The sequence below is a fragment of the Carettochelys insculpta genome, chromosome 16 (assembly GCF_033958435.1).
Source record: "Carettochelys insculpta isolate YL-2023 chromosome 16, ASM3395843v1, whole genome shotgun sequence".
Lineage (NCBI taxonomy): Eukaryota > Metazoa > Chordata > Testudines > Carettochelyidae > Carettochelys > Carettochelys insculpta.
The window spans coordinates 39,959,214-39,978,184 of record NC_134152.1 but is presented as its reverse complement, the minus strand read 5'-3'; the positions used below and the strand labels follow the sequence as shown (position 1 = coordinate 39,978,184).

The 18,971-nt window shown below is 41.0% G+C and overlaps 1 protein-coding gene across 4 annotated transcripts in view; it reads right to left on the bottom strand.

Annotated features, from left to right (window-relative positions):
- The window catches only part of UNKL (unk like zinc finger), a 206,202-nt gene that overhangs the window by 10,076 nt on the left and 177,155 nt on the right, over window positions 1-18,971 (bottom strand). For all 4 annotated transcript variants that reach the window (XM_075010749.1, XM_075010751.1, XM_075010750.1 and 1 more), the window contains 3 exons: window positions 11,914-12,141; window positions 10,404-10,606; window positions 9,231-9,485 (listed from right to left, as the gene is read on the bottom strand). In XM_075010749.1, the coding sequence (XP_074866850.1) occupies window positions 9,231-9,485; window positions 10,404-10,606; window positions 11,914-12,141 (686 nt within the window). The remainder of the gene's footprint in view (window positions 1-9,230; window positions 9,486-10,403; window positions 10,607-11,913; window positions 12,142-18,971) is intronic.

The following is an 18,971-nucleotide window of genomic DNA, read 5'->3' as shown; positions in this document are numbered from 1 at the left end:
AAACAAGACCATTAAAATAACCCACCTTCTTATCTTCTTTCTACCAGTACTAACTTGTTTTGCTAACCTGGCTTCTTCCAAGTTTTTATTTACTGTTAATGCTTGGCTAAGGCTCATCTGTCCTGTCTTAGGTAGTGTCAAGTTCCAGCTGTTTCATGAGTAATTAAAGATCAGGGCAATTTTCAATGATCCATCTTCTGTCATCCACTCCCAGCTTCTGGCAGTAGGGACACTTGGAGTATTGAGTTGCATTGCTGTCCACAGAATCACAGAATGGTAGAACTGAAAGGGACCTCAGGAGTTCATCAAGTCCAGGCCCCTGCCCTCATGGCAGGACCAAGCACTATCTATATCATCCTTATTAGACATTTATCCAGCCTGTTCTTACCTCCAATGATATCTTCCACTCTGGGCAATTTATTCCAGTTCTTAAGCTACCCTGACAGGAAATTTTTCCTCATGTCCAGCCTAAACCTCCGTTGCTGCAATTTAAGCCTATTGCTTCTTGTCTTATCATCACAGGCTAAGGAAGATAATATTTTCTCCCTCCTCCTTGTAATACCCTTTTAGGTACTTGAATAGCCATTTATGGATCTATCCTCAATAAATATTTGAGCCCAATTATGCTTTTGGCCTTTACATCCCAGGGAATGAGTTCCACAGGCTGACAGTGAATTCTGTTTATTTTAAGCCTGCTGTTTATTAATTTCATCACGTGACACCTAATTCTTGTGTTACATTTAAGAGTAAATAAACATTTCCTTATTCACTTCCACACCACCATTTGTGATTTATAGACCTCTATCATATCCCCCTTACTCATCTCTTTTCTAAGCTGAACAGGTCCAGTCTTTTTAATCTCTCCTCCTATAGAAGCTGTTCCATGCCTGCAACTGTTTTTGTTGCCCTTCTCTGTACCTTTTCCCAGTTCTTCTATATCTTCTTTGAAACGGGGCAAACAGCAGTATTCCAGATATGTGCATATCATGAACTTATACAGTGGGCATTATGATGTCTCACTACTATAAAGATAAGATTCTGTCACAGGTGTTTTTAGTAAAAGCCCAGGACTGGTCATGGACGATCAAGAAAAAATTCACGGATGCCCATAATCTGTCTTTGACTTCTACTAAAAAATACCCAGTGAGGAAGGCTTAACAGTTTAAGTGCTGCCAGGCCTGACCCCCGGCAGCTGCTCAAGCTCCAAAGCTGCTCTTGACCCAAGGTAGCTGACCAACACTGCCTGCTGCTTCAGCCCTGAAGCTGCTGTTCTAGTGACCCCGCAGCTGACTGCTGCTCTAGCTCTGCCAGTGAGAAAGAAGTCACAGAGACCTCAGAAAGTCAGGGAAGCCATTACTTCTGGGACAGGATCATACACTCACAGAACACTAGAATTGGAAGGGACCTCGAGAGGTCATCGAGTCTAGTCCCCTGCCCTCACGGCAGGACCAAGCACCATCTAGACCACCCCCAATAGACGTCTGTCTAGCCTGATCTGAAATATCTCCAGTGATGGAAATTCCACAACCTCCCTACATAGTTTATTTCAGTGTTTAACCACTGTAGGGTGAAAATCATATCTTCGTTTCTGTCAAGACCTCTCACTTTTATGCCCCAACTTCATAGTCTGGTAAAAGACCAAACTAACTCATAACGTGTATCATGGTTTACAAATACAGCTAGTGTGAGAAGGAACTTACAAGCAAGGCCATAGCTTTCTCATAGTATAGAGAAAGACATAACCACAGCAACCATGCTTCAAGGCCAAATCCAGAGGCTGTAAGACAAGCCTGAGCTGCCAGGGATGAGATACTCCCCTCCCTTTCAGCATTCCCTATAAGACATTTCCCTAGATCACTAACCCAGGGCCCCGGATACAAGAACAATGCATTACAAATAAGTAATGTTTGTAGATCATACCCAATCGAACAATGGTATTATTACTCCCATGGATACATAAGTGGGACTAGAATCCATGTATACGTTGTTTAAACAGATGACTAAAGAAGAAAACACCTGTGTATTGTCTAAAATGTTCCATGTAAATTATGGGCGGAGTCATTGCGTAACCTTTTGGATTATTGGCTTAATATGCTCATAACGTCTTGCTGCCAGCAACTATCTAGGGGCTTGGGACCTCTCACCCCGTCATTTCTCACTGACCACTGATATCCTATATAATCACTTGTAACCTATAGTTTGACAGTATTTCACTGAGACTAGCCTGACAGGCAAGGTGGCACTCCACCAGTGCTATGTGTAATAAGCCCTCCTGCTTGATTCTACCCAATGTCCAGACTTTGTTCCTACAACCACCCTGACAGGGAATTTTTCCTAATGTCCAGCCTAAACCTCCCTTGCTGCAGTTTAAGCCCCTTGCTCCTTGTTCTATCCTCAGAGGCTAAGGAGAACACTTCTTCTCCCTCCTCCTTGTAAACCTCTTTCAGGTACTTGAAAACCGCTTTCATGTCCCCTCTAAGTCTTCTCTTATCTAAACTAAACAAGCCTAGTTCTTTCAGTCTTCCCTCATAGCTCATGTTCACTAGACCTTTAATCATTCTTGTTGCTCTTCTCTGGATCTCCTCCAATTTCTCCACATCTTTCTTGAAATATGCCCAGAACTGGACACAATACTCCAACTGAGGCCTAATGAGACCTGAATAGAGCAGAAGAATGACTTCCCATGTCTTGCTCTCAATACTCCTATTACTCATACTCTTAGATGTTATCTATTCCTTTCCTAACAGTTCCTAATGCTGTCAGTATTTTTTTCATTAATGCCACACATTGAGCATATATATTTAGAGAACTATCCATGATGACCCCAAAATCTCTTTCTTGAGTGGTAATACAGTAAACTCTTGGCATTCTATTATCTGGAACTCTCAAATAACTGGCATTTTAACCATAAGTAAAATTTAGTCATGTTTTTCATAAGTACAGTATAGTGAAAGTAAATACAAATAAATAAAATGAATGCAGTCTACCTTTAAAGAGTACAATACTACTGTTGGGGGTAAATAAAGTATGCTGCCTACATTTTTTTCCTTTCTTAAGATCTAATCTTGTTTTACTTTAGTGTTATGCATTGCTAGGTATACCTCTCTATTTCTCCAGAAAAATGTGTACCCTTTGCCTTCTTTTCTTAGCTGTTCTTCTTCTGGTCTACATGTTTCTGCCAGGCCAGTGATATCGATGTTGAATTGCTGCAGCTCATGGGCAATAGTTGCTGTGACTCTTTCAGGTCACTCACTGTCTGGGTTGTCCATTAGAGTCTGAATATTCCATGTTCCAAAGTTTACTGTTTGATTTCGACCGCATGGAGGTAAACCCACTGGACACAGCTATCCAGTCACGGGGACTGAGGTGAACTATGTTTAGGGCACCTTTTCTAGCCCCCTCCCATGAGGCATGAGCAGAGTGGATGCTAAATAAGGCTGCTCAGTTCTGAATGCAGCAACTGGACCATTCTACCACCTCAGTCCTCAAAATGGACTGTTACATTCACTGCCTACATGATCATTTATGACTAAAAGCTTCCAGATATCACAATCCTTTTCCTGTTGCCATTCACCAGTCGAGGCAGGGCTTAAATTTAGGAGAGTAGCATGCAGAGGAAGATGCCTGTGTGTGACTTCTTTTAATGTGAGGGACCTCTGGCACTGCAGCCACCACGCAGTTCTTGATGGACAGAAAACTCAGGTCCAATGGCATAGAATCCATGACAACTGGAAGTTTCCTGTCTGCTGCAAACTTCATCTGCTTTCACCGACGTTGTAGCATTACCTTTGCTATCCTCCACCTGTTCTGTCGTTGAGTACTTTTAAGATTGTTGTTTGTGTGGACTCTCCCCCTTGATTTTGCCGCCATGGGTGATCATGCTGGGAGTATGAGATTCCTTGAAGGATCACTCTTGGGATCATTGTAATGCTCAAGCCCACTCTCCATGAGAAGGTGATGATCCAGAGTGTAGGAAAGGAACCCCAAGGAAGAAAAACGAATTCATGGAATAGGATTTGCCATCAAAAATGAATGGACAAAGATCCTATCTGAAGTCCCTGTCAGCATCAATGAGTGTCTCATGACTCTCCACCTAAAGCTTGACAAAAACCAACAGACAACCATCATCAGTACTTATGAGCCAACTCTAGATGCCGAAGATGATGTGAAGGAGAAGTTTACACCCAACTGGACAGTTCTGAAAGACAGCCTCAAAGACAACAAGATCATTCTCTTGGGGGATTGTGATACCAGGGTTGGAAGAGACACAGCTCTCTGGCACACTACCATTGGGAAAGAAGGAGTCAGCAACAGCTACTCCAGTGGAGTGCTCTTCCTTACAAAATATGTGGAACATGAGCTCGTTATCATGAATGCCCTCTTCCACCAGAGAAACAAATTTAAGACCTCATGGCAACAACCTCGACTGAAGTAATGGCACCTCACAGACTATGTCATCATCTGTGCTGATGACTGCTGGACTGATCACCACCTTATTCAATACACAATGGTGATTAGGATTCTGACCAAATGGAGAAGCCAGAAGAAAAAAGCTGCCAATGAACACTGCTGTCAATTAAAAAATTCCATCATTGGAGCCTATGAAGAAACCACTGGCTACCAGACCAGGAAGCATCAGGACTGGTTTGATGAGAATGATGGTGAAATTGAACGCTTGATTGAGGCAAAAAAAAAAAAAAAAAAAAAAAAAAAAGCTGTTAGGGCCTGGCTGTAGGGTGAAATTCCTGGACAAGCCATGATATTCTGCTAAGAACCACTGCTCTAAATTTATGTCTGGAAACTAGGCCTACACCAGTAGCATGAGTTACCCCTGGAAGGCCATCCCTGCCTGAACAAAGACAGAGATAGTCACGCTGGCAACCACATTCCAGGAAGAGAGCCTGAGGATGTCATGGGGGCGGGGGAGGGGGACAGGAACAAATGCTTGATTGTCACGTACCCTCATTACCTTCTGCTTTGATTCTTCAGATGTAACACAAATGGTAATATCCATCTCAGGATAACATGGTGTCACTGACATCACCACTTTACACATTATTGTCAATTAATGTTTGCCTTGTTCAAGAACTTTCTGTAAGCTACGGGTGGAGATAATTATTGTAACCTTCTTAGATTGTCAGCTAATTGTGCTAATTGCCCTTGCTGGTAGCTTCTAGCCAGGGGTTCTGGGGCCTCTCCCTGTCCCCATTATTTCATTCTCCATCGATCAACATTCTACATAATCAATTGTAACCTGTTATTTGGCAGTGTTCACTAGCTTACAAGCGAAGTGACACTCTATCAGTGCCATGTGTGTAATAAACACTCCTGCTTGCTTCATACACGGTATCCACACTTTGTTCCAACAATGGCAAAGTGACACCAATTACGTGACGAAGACAGAAGCACATGCCAAGGCCAAGGGAGAAGTCCAACATAAAACAAGGACTCTGAAAAACAAGTGGTGGGCTGAGAAGGCAGAAGAACTCCAGCATCTTGCAGACATCAATGATACAAGAAGTTTTTTCAATGATACCAAAGCTATTTATGGACCAAGAAACCATGGAATCAATCCCCTAAGATTAAAGGATAGTACCCAACTCTTGAAAGCCAGTGAACCCATTGCTTTTTGCTGGAAGGAGCAACATAATGAGCTTTTGAACCGCTCCTCCACTGTGGTCCTAGAATCCCTTGACCAAATCCCTCAACAACCGCCTAGAGATAATCTTGAAACACTTCATACCCTGAATGAGGTCCAAGCTGTCATCGAAATGATGATGTACAACAAGGCAACTGGACTAGGGAGAATACCCACTGAAGTCTTCAAAGAAGGTGGGCCAGAGCTCAACAAACAACTCCGCCTCCTGATTCTCAAGATCTGAGACATGGAGCTGATTCCACAAGATTTTAGAGACACTCTAATTGGCAGTCTTTTCAAGAAAGGTGGCAAGTCGAAACTCTGGAAACTATTGTGACATTTCCCTTCTGGCAATGGCAGGGAAAAACTTAGTTTGAATCCTTGCTAACCGACCCTTGCCACTCTCAGAAGAAATTCTCCCAGAATACCAGTGTGGCTTCTGACCATTCCAAGGAACAGCAGAAATGATCTTCACTTCCCTGCAACTGCAAGAAAAACGTCACAAACACAACCAAGCCTTGTATATGAGTTTCATCGACCTGACCAAAGCATTCAACTCAGTGAGTTATAGCACTCTGTACACCATGCTCTCAAAGATCAGCTGCCCCCAAAAGTTCATTAGCATTTTAAGGCTGCTTCACAACATGACTGCCACAGTACTGAGCAGCAACAGATCCCAAAGCAACCCCTTTGAGGTCAAAACAGGAATCAAGCAAGGCTATGTCATTGCCTCATCACTGTTCTGCATCTTCATTGCCATGACCCGTCACCTCATTGATGGCAAGTTTCCAGAGAGTGTGAAGATTGTATATAGAATGAACAGGAAGCTGTTTAATCTCAGGAGACTGAAGGCTAAAAGCAAGACTTCCACAACCTCAGTCATGGAGCTCCAGTATGCAGATGACAATACGGTTGTTACTCTTTCTCCCACAGCCCTTCAGACCATTTTAAGTGCAGTCACTGAAGCATATGAGAATCTTGGCCTCACACTGAGCATCAAAAAGAACAAAGTGCTCCACAAACTTTCACCAACTGGACAATCTCACGTACCTTCTATTGAAGTCAATGGAGAACTGCTGGAAAATGTGGAGCACTTCCCAGACCTCGGAAGTCATCTTTCCGCTAACGCCAGCACTGATGCGGAAATCCAGCATTGTCTGAGCTGTGCAAGGTCTGCTTTCACCCACCTGAGACAAAGGGTCTTTGAGAACCAGGACATCTGTATGAGGACAAAGCTCTTTGCATACCATGCAGTGGTTGTTCCAGCACTACTGTATGCATGTGAAACCTGGACAACATACAAGCATCATTTGAAGGCACTTGAACAATATCATCAATGCTGCCTCAGGACAGTCTTAAATATCTCTTGGGAAGATAGGCACACACTAGTGTCTTGGAAGAGTCAAACATGACCAGCATTGAAGCCATTATCATTCATCAACAACTTTGCTGGATTGGTTACACGGTTTGGATGTCTGATCAGCACCTCCCAAAACAGATTCTGTTTTCTCAGTTGGAGGAAGGACAGAGAAGCACTGGGGGGCAGTGGAAGCAATACAAGGACATGCTGAAAGCACATACGAAAACGTGCAGCATTGGTGTTGACACTTGGGAGAACCTTGCCCAAGACCATTCCTCAGTGGAGAATGATAATCAGTGAGGGGGTGTTGCAATTTCAGAGGTCCTGCCTCAGTGCAGACGAGGAGAGGTGGAGAAGAAGAAAAGAGAATCAGAAACTGCCCCATCTCCCTCCAATAGCTACCAACACCTGCCTCTTCTGTGATAAGATATGCAGCTCCAGAATTGTGCTGATCTGCCATCAACGGACTCACAGATAGGAGGGTAACAATGAAGACATCCGACTCTATTGGGTTACTGCTAAGAACCTCTCTATTACCCAGCATATGTGAATATCCAGCAATCTCCTGGTCCTGGGGCTGCCAGATATGAAAGAGTTTACTGTAGTTAATTTAGACCCCACCATTTTGTATTCATAGTTGTTATTATGTTTTCCAATGTCCATTACATCACACTTATCAACACTGAATTTCACTTGCCATTTTGTCACTCATTTAGTTTAGTGTGATCCCTTTGCAATACTTCCTTGTCTGCTTTGGACTTAACTATCTTGAGTAATTTTGTATTGTCTACAAATTTTGCCACCTTACTATTTATCTTGTGTGTGAGGTCACTTCTGAATATAGTACAATACAGATCGAGGTACAGAATGAATCACTTTTGTTGACATCCTCAAAGAGTTCTAATATATTGTAAAGGGAAATCATGCCTCACCAAAAAATGTGCTGATTTTTTCCCATGTCATGTTTATCTATGAGTTTGGTAATTTTGTTCTTGACTTTAGTTTCAACCAATGTGCCTGGTTATTTTTCCAAATCCAGCAAATTTTCTTCTGTTGTCAGATTTTTAAGCAGACATTTATGAAGACTGTGGTTAATTCTTATTTATGCTTTTCTGAAATTTCAGCGTTAGAAAATTCAAAGGACATAAAAATGTATAAAACTTTTGTTTAGATTTGTTTTAAAAAATTTTAAGAGGAAGCCTGAAACTCCACTCTGGCTGCCATACCTGCTGTCTGCGGATTTCATCCAGAAAGGTTAATAGTCCCCTTTAGTAACATGGTAGAAAATGGGAAATGAGTTACAGCAGTGTTGAAGAAGTGTTGCTATGTTACCTTTTCTCAGTGATCAAGAAGATTATCACAGACTCGCAGAAGGAACACTGCATCTTCAAAGTATAATTGTCTTCTTTGGTTAGGCCATTTTCGTATCTCTAAACAGCAGGGACGACAGCCACCGTGGGCCCCAGGGCAAGGTGGGAGGGTGGTCCGGCTCTGCAACAGGGCCAAGCGCACTCAACCCTTAGTGCTGCCTGACTGCAGCACTACCTCCACCTCAGCTATGTGGAACAGCACTGCTGTGGCAGTTCGTAAAGAACTAAAAGCCTTTGAAATGCTGGGACTCTGTGCAACTGACCCCCTTGCTTGCCCTTGTTGGCAGGCCTATTGCTAAATTACAGGTTATGTAAACCAACTTTTAAAAGTTAGTCTCTAATTGTGCACTCATAATCAATTACGAGATCGTACCAAGAGAGGTCAGAAACGAACTAAAACTAACCTCTTAGTTAACAATACACCACTTACAAGGAAAGCAATTACTTGTTTTAAAATTATATGTACTTTACCATTACTAGCCGCCCACCTCACCTCTTCCACACTAATCTGCATGCAAAGATGTTAGTTTCTAAATAGGAGACTTCACTACACAATCTCCAGCTGCTTAAAGCTCTTTATTTACATAGCTGCTCCTTATTGCATTATAGTTAAAAGCATGTGTTAATCTCTTTTTTCTCACTGAGAGATATCTGTAGTTCCTTGCTGCTCTTGTCACAGCTGAGCATGAAAGTCAAAAAATCAGTTAGACTGGGAAATTTCAAATTATGCATATTTCAGACCAAAATGTTGTTTATATTTAACATTATATCAGTTTGACATGAAATGCTGAAACAGCATCTTACATAATAGTGTTTAATTGCCTATTTTAACTGACAATATCCACAGTACAGATAAACTTACCCCATCTACTGTTTCTAAATCTAAACGCAGTTGGTTTTGTAAAGAAAGAAGCTTTGATAATGATGTTTTTTCTGCTTCACCATAGTTTTTCATATGCAGTACTGTAGTAGATAGACACACATCAAATCGTGCCTGCAGCTTTTTAAGTTTATTTTCTAAGTCTTCTTTTTTCCGTAGAGCTACTTTTTTATCAGCATCTGCCACTTTAGCACGTTCCTTTGCTGCTTGAGCCTCTTTTTGCCATGCTTCACATGCCTGGGACAAAAATATTAGCAGAAGGTTATAAAAATATTTTGTAAACTAAGAACAAGGGCATAACTATAAAAGCCCTCAAAGTACACCCAATACTTCCCTTCAATTACATTATCTTACTGTCACCATCATTTTCCCTTACTCTCACTGCCCATTGATTATCACTCCCTTTTCTTTTTTGTCTTAACTTAGATTTAAAGCAGGAACACTGCATCCACTTGTCTGTAACTCTCTATGCACATGTATGGAGCTGTATAAATAAAAATATTAACTGTACATGTTATAATTTGATGACAAGAAGATAATAAAATTGCAAAACACAGTAAAATTACTCTATTTATTACCTCTTAACAGCAGAAAAAAACTAGAACAGCTAGGTGAAGGAAAAGAAAAGAAAAAGCCCTTTACTATCCATCCCCAAATGCTCCTGTGGAGAAGCCAGGCAGAGGTTGACACAAGGGATCTAGCTAAAATGTCCAGCTATGCCTCACGTCCAGAGCAATGTACTAGTAGTGGCCAATCTCACTCTGCTCCTGTGTGCCACTGACATCCTGAAATAAATACTGCAGGGTAGACATGCCATCAGTTGCTGAAACAGCAGCAGAGGCAACTACTGAACATACTCCCTACAGCTATTTTGTCTGTCTGTGTCTGCCTATAAAAGCAGAATGATTTAAAGGAAGTAACAAGTTGCTTCTCTCTCACTTGGCTGCTATTGATCAGTTTTCTTCATGCCTTCAGCACAACTGAGACATGCAAAGCCAAAATTCAAGATTAATAATTTGGCAAAATGGACTAAACCACCTAAATACAAATGAGAAGAAAAGATACTTTGGAAAAAATAAAGACAATAAGCAGACAATTTTATCTGAAGTTCTTCAGGAACCAAACTTTAATTCAATGTCACCGTTATTTTTGTACCTGCTTTACTTGTTCCCATGAATCTTCCCACTGTTTTATTTTTTGATTGGCACAATCAAGTTCCTCTACAACGCGACCTAATTCACTTCCACTGGCATTTGAGTATGTTGAGAGTATAGTACCATTGTTCAACACTGGGGATGGACTAGGAGAGAAACTCCCATTTATGAAGTCCCAAATGCTTCCTGTAACACCATTTAAACCTGCCAAACATAGGACACACAAAAATAAATACATTGCACACCTCTAATAACATGTACCATGGGGGGAGCTAGACAATTAGATAAAAGTACTAAGCAGACACTTATATTTGTTAGCTGCAAGATATGTAATAACAGTTCCACGCATGTTCAGAGATTCAACATTAAGCAAAAGATTTTTAAATGTACTTAGAACATTCCAGCAACACCTCACTGTGTGTGGGGTTTTGGTTTGTTTGCTTCCGCACAAAGCACGGCCCTGAAATGCGAAAAGGAAGACTAGGAATCTGTTTCTAATCAAAAAAGTAGTCGTTGCCACAAAATCATTATATTTCAGCTTCACCTTCCTCATGCTCTCTGCTCTCGACTATAAGTCACACTGTTCTTTATAGCAAGAACAATTTCCAAATAAGGTGCCAGGTGCTCTTACTTCTCTTTCAAATACTTCTTTAAAATCAACCATTTTCAGGAATGCTTTGTTCCTTTCTCCATTGTAAATAATCTCTCTTCACTTTCCTTTCCCTGAATTTTGTCTTATGTTTGCTTTTCTCATCTGATTTAGGGTAGGTCTACACAGCAAAGTTATTTCAAAATAAGTATCCTAGTGTCTACACAATGCCACTGCTATTTTGAAATAATTTTAAAGTAGTGGTTGACTTATTTTAAAATTGGTAAACCTCATTCTATGAGGGATAGTACCTATTTCAAATTCATTATTTCAAAACAGGTGCTAAGACAGGGAATAGAGCCTGTTTTGAAATGAGCCACAGAGCGTCCAATGGATCTATTTTGAAACAGGCTCTAAGGCTACACTATGGTTTCTATTTTGGGATACATTTATATCCCAAAATAGAAACTACAAGGCCAAATACCACATTCGAAATAGCGGGGCTATTTCAAGTAGGGTATTTCATTCCTGGTAACCCGTGTCGAAATAGCCCCTTATTTTGAACCCTGGTGCAGCCTGCACCGGGTTCAAAATAAGGTAGTGTGCTGCAAATTGTATAAGTCATTTCGAGCTAGGACCTAACCTACATGTACAGATGACATATTTTGAAATAGCTAAATGCTATTTGGAAATAAGGCTGCTGTATAGACATATTCGTAGAAAGGAAGCTCTCTGAGGCATGCATATCTTACTGTTCATAAAGAGAGTAGTATACATTACTTATATATAGCAACATTGAACTTTTGACATCCAGATGAGAGATCACAGGAAAGATATACAGACTTCAGCCGAAAATCTGTTTTGACTTGCCATCAACTCCCTTTCTACTATACACAAAAGATTATCCATTCACATGACTTACCTAAGTTATGAGAAGAGGCTGAAGTGCCTAACATACTACATTCTGATTTCAAAGGCTGAGTCTGCTGTTGGTGAGGAGCCATAGTGGATGAAATAAAAGACTGAGACAACGACTGTGAAAGAGAACTGAGTGGAGAGGTTGAAAAGGAAGATGATGAATGTAAAGATGAGGAACGAGCAACAGAACCTGGAATGTTGACAGGAGCTGAACTTCCCAGCAACCTTTGACCTACATAAAGAAAAAAAAAAAACTTTTGCAGTACAAAGCAACATAATAGGATTTCTCTAACTCCTATCCTCTTAGAAAAAAGTTGATCAATTTGTTAACAGTCTGTATTATGTGTAAGTGTAGACAATATACATGTTCAATCCCACAAACTACTGCAGGGGTGGTCAATCAATTAGGGACAAGCCACAGAGAGAGTGCAAAAAGCCATTTATTATATATATGAATTAATTGATAGATAAAAATAAATATGTAATCTGTGGCTCAAAGCCCTCCTACTCCCCCAGAGCCATGCATCCCCAGTCCCCCGCTCTAACCCAAATCTCTACCCTGTCTTCCAGAACCAGGTGACTCTCAGCCCCACCCACTCTAACCAACGCCCTCTGCCTCCCCCACAGACAGGCACCCCAGACCTCCCCCCCAGGTCTAACTCTATGCCCTCCCCATCCCCCAGTGTCAGGCACCCCCAGCTCCCCCCGCTCTAACTTGATGCCAGCGACTCACTGGAGCCACCGCTGCCACATGCTTCTCCCAAGAGCAGAAGACAGCACTCTCGGTGTGGGGCTCCAAGGAGGAACCACATTTAACAGCTCAAAGAGAGCCGCTGGTTGGCCACCCTTGGACTACTGACTAGCCACTGAGACATTCTCTGAAACACATATAAGAGGTACCTGAGATGAAAGAAATCTGGCAGTTTGTAAAATTATTTCAGTAGAAATCTGAGCAAGACTAGAAGGCTTAATCACCACATTTCCAGAATGTGCGCCAAACACAAAGACAAATATAATAATTTCACAAACATTCATGTGAGGTACATAGGTGATGTACAGGAATCATACCACTCACCACAAAGATATAACTACCTCTATATGAAAAACAGCAGACAACAACCCTTCACTACAGTAGTACATTAGAATGAAGCATTCTAATAATGGGAGTTTAGGCAGATACAATGTATTTGATCAAATTGGAATTTGGTTAGAATATAAGCAAGTAAAGCTCTGAAATACTGAATGAGCATAGGGGAGAAATCCAGCTATTTATAGAGCAAAATAACCATGTTTTTGTTTTTCTGAAGGATGATAGTGAAAGACAACCGCTGTCTTTCAGATGAAACGAAAATCACTGGGCCCCTTATCACAGGTGGGAACTGAAGATCTCAAACTATTTTTGCAAAAGCTGTGATGTTAAGTTCGGTTTTCTAGACAAACTTCAACATGGGCAAATGCAGTTTGCCTAAATGAACTCCTCCTATTCAGATTTTATTAGTATTTATTACTAGTATTACTAGTTTACTACTAGTTTATTTAGTATTACCAATGACATGGGGAACAATACAGAGTCACAGAATCATACAACTGGAAGGGATCTTATGAGGTCATCTAATCAACTCCCTTGCACTTATGGAAGGAGTAAATATTATTTAGACTATCCCTTACAGGTGTTTGTCTAACTTGCTTTTAAAAAATTCAAATCATGAACATTCCACAACCTCCATTGGCAATTTATTCCACTGTTTATCACCCTGACAAGAAGTTTCACCTGATGTCCTACCTAAACCACCCTTGCCTCAATTTACGCTCATTGCTTTTCATCCTTTCCTCTAAGGGAACCAATTTTCTCCCTCTTCTTTGTAACAGCTTTCAATGTATTTGAAAACTGTTACCTTGTCCCATCTCAGTCTTCTCTTCTTCAGATCAAACCAATCAATTTTTTTTCAGTCTTCCCATACAAGTCATGCCTTCTAGGACTTCACTGACTTTTTCAGTTTGTTAAATTAATCTACATCTTCACTGAAATGTGGTGTCCAAAACTGGACACAATACTCCACTGAGACCTAATTAACACAGGCTAGGTCTACACTCGCCATGGAAGATCGAACACTTATGTTTGATCTTCCAGGGTGCCGTTTCACACATGTGCAAAATGGCCTATTCCAGGGTCAATGCTGACACTAGAACTTCTTCTGAGCGGCATGGTATTAAGGAAGGTTGATGGGAGGAGTGCTCCCATCAGCCTTCTGCTGTGAAGATGGGCACGGAAGTTGATGGCTGCAAAGTCGATTTTTGGTACACAATTGGCATACCAAAAATTGCATAGTAGCCATCAACCTTCCAGGTAAGTGCAGATGCAGATACAGAGTAGAGCAGAAGAATTACTTCTTGTGTCCTGCTTACAACACTCTTAAGGCATCCCAGAATGATGTTTGCTCCCCCTCATTAGGGTTACACTTTTCACTTTTATTTTGCTTGTGATCCACTATGATTCCAGTGCTCTGCCTCAAGTACTCCATCCTAGGTAGTCATTTCTCATTGTGTATGCGTGCAATTGACCGGATCCTTTCTAAATGAAGAACTTTACATTTGTTGTTATTGAATTGTCCTTATAACATAGAACAGAAATGTTAATGAACTTAAAGTATTAGTATAATTCATGGCAGACATAAGAACGGCCATACTGGGTCAGACCAAAGATCCATCCAGTCCGGTACCCTGTCTGCTGACAGTGGCCAATGCCAGAGGGAATGAACCAAACAGGTAACAATCTCTTTCCTTCCATCCAACTCCAGCCTCTGACAAACAGAGGCAGAGGACATCATTCCTTATCCATCCCAGCTAACAGCCATCAATGTGCCTAACCTCCATGAACTTATCTGGATCTTTTTTAAACGGTTATAGTCCAAGCCTTCACAGCCTCCTCTGGCAAGGAGTGCCACAAGTTGACTGTGTGCTGTGTGAAGATGAACTTCCCTTTATTTGATTTAACCTTGTCACCCGTTAATTTAATTTGGTGTCTCCTAGTTTTTGTATTATGGGAACACGTAAGTTTTCCTTGTTCACTTTCTCCACACCGCTCAATTTTATATACCTCTATCATATCCCCCCTTAGTCTCCTCATTTCTAAACTGAAAAGTTCTAGTCTCTTTAACCTCTCTTCATATGGGACTCATTCCAAACTCCTCATCATTTTAGTTGCCCTTTTCTGAACCTTTTTAAATGTCAGTATATATTTTTTGAGATGAGGTGACCACATCTGTATGCAGTATTCAAGATGTGGTTGTACCATGGTTTTATATAAGGGCAATAAAATATTCTCCGTCTTATTTGTTACCCCTTTTTTAATGCTTAATAACATCCTGTTTGCTTTTTTGACTGTCGTTGCGCACTGCATGGATGTTTTCAGAGAACTATCCACAATGACTCCAAGAACTCTTTCCTGGTTAGTTGTAGCAAAATTATCTCCCACTGTATTGTATGTATAGGTGGGGTTATTTTATCCACTACTTTACATTTAGTCACATGAAATACCATTTGCCATTTTATTGCCCAATCACTCATTTTTGTGAGATCTTTTTGAGTTCTTCACAGTCTGCTTTGGTCTTAACTAGCTAGAGCAGTTTAGTACTGTCTGCAAACTTTGCCACCTCACAGTTTACCCCTTTATCCAGACTGGTCCTAGGATTGACCCTTGGGGAATGCCACTGGTTAGCCCTCTCCATTTGGAAAATTTACCATTTATTCCCACACTTTGTTTCCTGTCTTTTAGCCAATTCTCAGTCCAAGAAAGGATCTTCCCTCTTATCCCATGACAACTTAATTTACGTAAGAGCCATTGGTGAGGGACCTTGTCAAAGACTTTCTGGAAATCTAAGCACACTATATCCAAGGCTTTTTTTTTTTTGCTGGAATGCTACGGAATGGCATTCCAGCACCTTTTTTCAAAAGCTGCCTGGGCGGTTGAATCCAAGTTGCACCTGGACCTTTAAAAGCCACTGTGGCTCAGACACAACTGCCTCTGTCTGACACTTTCCTCCGCTCCCCCCTCAACACTCTGAAATGCTGGTGGCCACCTGGAGGAGGCAGGGGGTTAAGCAAAAGAGGGAGAGAGTCAGGGTTGCATGGGTGGACAGTTTGGGGGGTGGGGGTAGGACCATGAAGGGGTGTAAGCAGTGTGTGGGGCTGGCGCCATGCAGGGAGATAGGCCGTGGGGGAGGCAGATGGGGGGTAAGTTGTAGGGGGGGGTTGAAGCCACGGGGGTGGAAGCCACTGGGGGGTTGGGTCCATGAGGGGCTATTTTGGCCCTGCTGGGGGCCACATGGGCCCCACTGGGGGGGTAGCTTTTGCACCCCACAGGGGGTCCTTTGGGCCCCACATGGGGGGGGCAGGTCAGCCACCATAAGGCAGTTTAGGTCATGCTGGGGTGGGGGTGGCCTGGGCCCCCAGGGGACAGTTAAACTGCCAGGGGGCAGCTTGGGCCCCACACAGCAGGCAGTTAAGGCCCCAAGGGGTGGTTAGGTAAGTTGACATCAGCTTGTGCCCTGCATTGGACAGATAAGCAGTTGGGGAACAGGGGTTGGACCTCTAGATGGGTGGTGGAATAGCTTGGGGCTTGAGTTCCACCGCCCTTTTTTCTATTTAAAAAAAAAGCACCAACTATATCCACCGGATCCCCTTTATCAACTTGCTTTTTGACCCCTTCAAAGAACTCTTGTAGATTAGTAAGATATGATTTCCCTTTACAGAAACCATGTTGACTTTTGCTCAACAAATTACTTTCTTCTATGTGTCTGACAATTTTATTCTTTACTGTGGTTTCAACTAATTTGCCATGTACTGATGTTAGACTTACTGGTCTGTAATTGCTGGGATCACCTCTAGAGCCCTTTTTAAATATTGGTATTATGTTAGCTATCTTCCAGTCAATGGGTACAAAAGCTGAATTAAAACATAGCTTAAAAACCACAGTAACTAGTTTTGCACTTTCACATTTGAGCTCTTTCAGAACTCATGGGTGAATACCATCTGGTCCTAGTGATTTGTTACTGTTAAAGTTATCAATTAGTTTCAAAACGTCCTCTAGTAACACCTCTATCTTGGACAATTCCTCAGATCTGTCACCTACAAAGTTCAGGTTTAGGAATCTTCATAACACCCTCATCTGTGAAGAGTGAAGCAAAAATTCATTTAAATTTCTCTGCAATTACCTTATCGCTGAGTGCTCCTTTTGTATCTCCATCATCTAGGGGTGGCTCACTGGTTGTTTAGCAGGCTTCCTGCTTCTAGTGTACTTAAAAACATTTTGTTATTGCTTTTTGAGCTTTTGGATAGCTGCTTTTCAAACTCTTTGGCTTTTCTTATTACATTTTTACACAATTTGGCAGTGTTTATGCTCCTTTCTATTTTCCTCAATATGATTTGATGTCCACCTTTTAAAAAATGCCTTTTTATCTCTCACTGCTTCTTTTGCATGGTTGTTAAGCCATGGTGGCTCTTTTTTGGGTCTCTTACTGTGTTTTTTTAATTTGGGGTATACATTTAAGTTGGGCCTCTATTATTGTATCTTTGAAAAGTTTCCATGCAACTTGCAGGGATTTTACTTTTGTTACTGCCTTTTAATTTCCATTCAACTAACCTCCTCATTTTTGCACCTACAGGGACACTACTTGAAGAAGAAAAATCACTCTCTTTAATCTCTAATAGTAGGACAAGAAGAAATGGGCTTGAAATGCTGCAAGGGAGCTTTAGGTTGGACTTTAGGAAAAACTTCCTGTCAGAATGGCTAAGCACTAGAATAAATTGCCTAGTGATTTTGTGGAATCTCTATCATTGGAGATTTTAAGAACAGATTAGACACAGCTTTGTCAGGGATGGTCTAGTTGGTAGCTTGGTCCTGTGATGAGTGCAGGGGACTGGACTTGATGACTTCTTGAGGTTCTATCCAGTTCCAGTATTCTATGATTCTGTGTGCTTACCGAAACAAAGGGTTGGCCTGCTGTTGTATCCTCTTACTAAAAACTGGGAAAACAATCACTCTGGTAAAAGCATAATGTGTCCACCTTTAAGGAAAGTCCCTCTGCCAGTACTGCTTGTTGCTCTCACAAAAGGAATCAAAATCAATTAAATCAGATAACAGTATACAAAGATTGAAAACCTGGCATTGAAACACAAAATTGTTGTCAGAGCTAAACTAAAGGTGATACTAGTTCTTTTGGTAATCAAGATACAACTGATTACATTATGGCAAGACAGTAATTCCATTATATCATGACAGAGAGAAAGCCATGTTAGTCTGTATTCTACCAAAACAAAAAGCAGTCATGTAGCACTTTAAAGACTAAAAAAATTATTTATTAGGTGATGACCTTTCGTGGGTTTGTCCCATGAAAACTTATCACCTAATAAATTATTTTGTTAGTCTTTAAAGTGCTAAATGACTGCTTTTCCATTGTATCATGTTCTGCTTTGCTGTCCTTCTACTACCTCTTTAATTTTATTCCTCTCCTTTCTCTAAAATAAACCTTCCCATGCAGTCCTTTCCCCTCTTTAAAGCTTAGTCTTTCTTTAAATAAATATTAACAATGTAGATAATAGAAATTATTGGAAACATCTCTTAAAAAGCGCTAACAATTAAAAGAATTAACTGTCACTGCATTCTACCATTCTGATTTTATTACTTTCCGTTGTCCACACCTTTCTTGCACACTAAGTATTTAAATTACATTTATTCTTAGTGTTTACAAAACACCTAGCACTCTTCTGTCTCTATGTAAATTATGACAACATTGTTATAATAAGGTGATTCTGAAGCCTTTTATTTCTGTATGGCCAAGACAGATCCCTGTCCACATTCCTTTGTCCCTAGTAACTCAGTATTCCCATCATCAAAAGTTTGAGAAAGGCTAGGGATAAATATCAACAGAACATATGTGCAACAAGGGAAGAGCCAGCATGGGCCAGGTTACACCATATTAATAAATTACTTTAAGTGTTTTTCTCTCTCTTGAAAGTGCTTTGAAATGTATGTTAAATATTTATTTAAACTGCAGTGGCTCA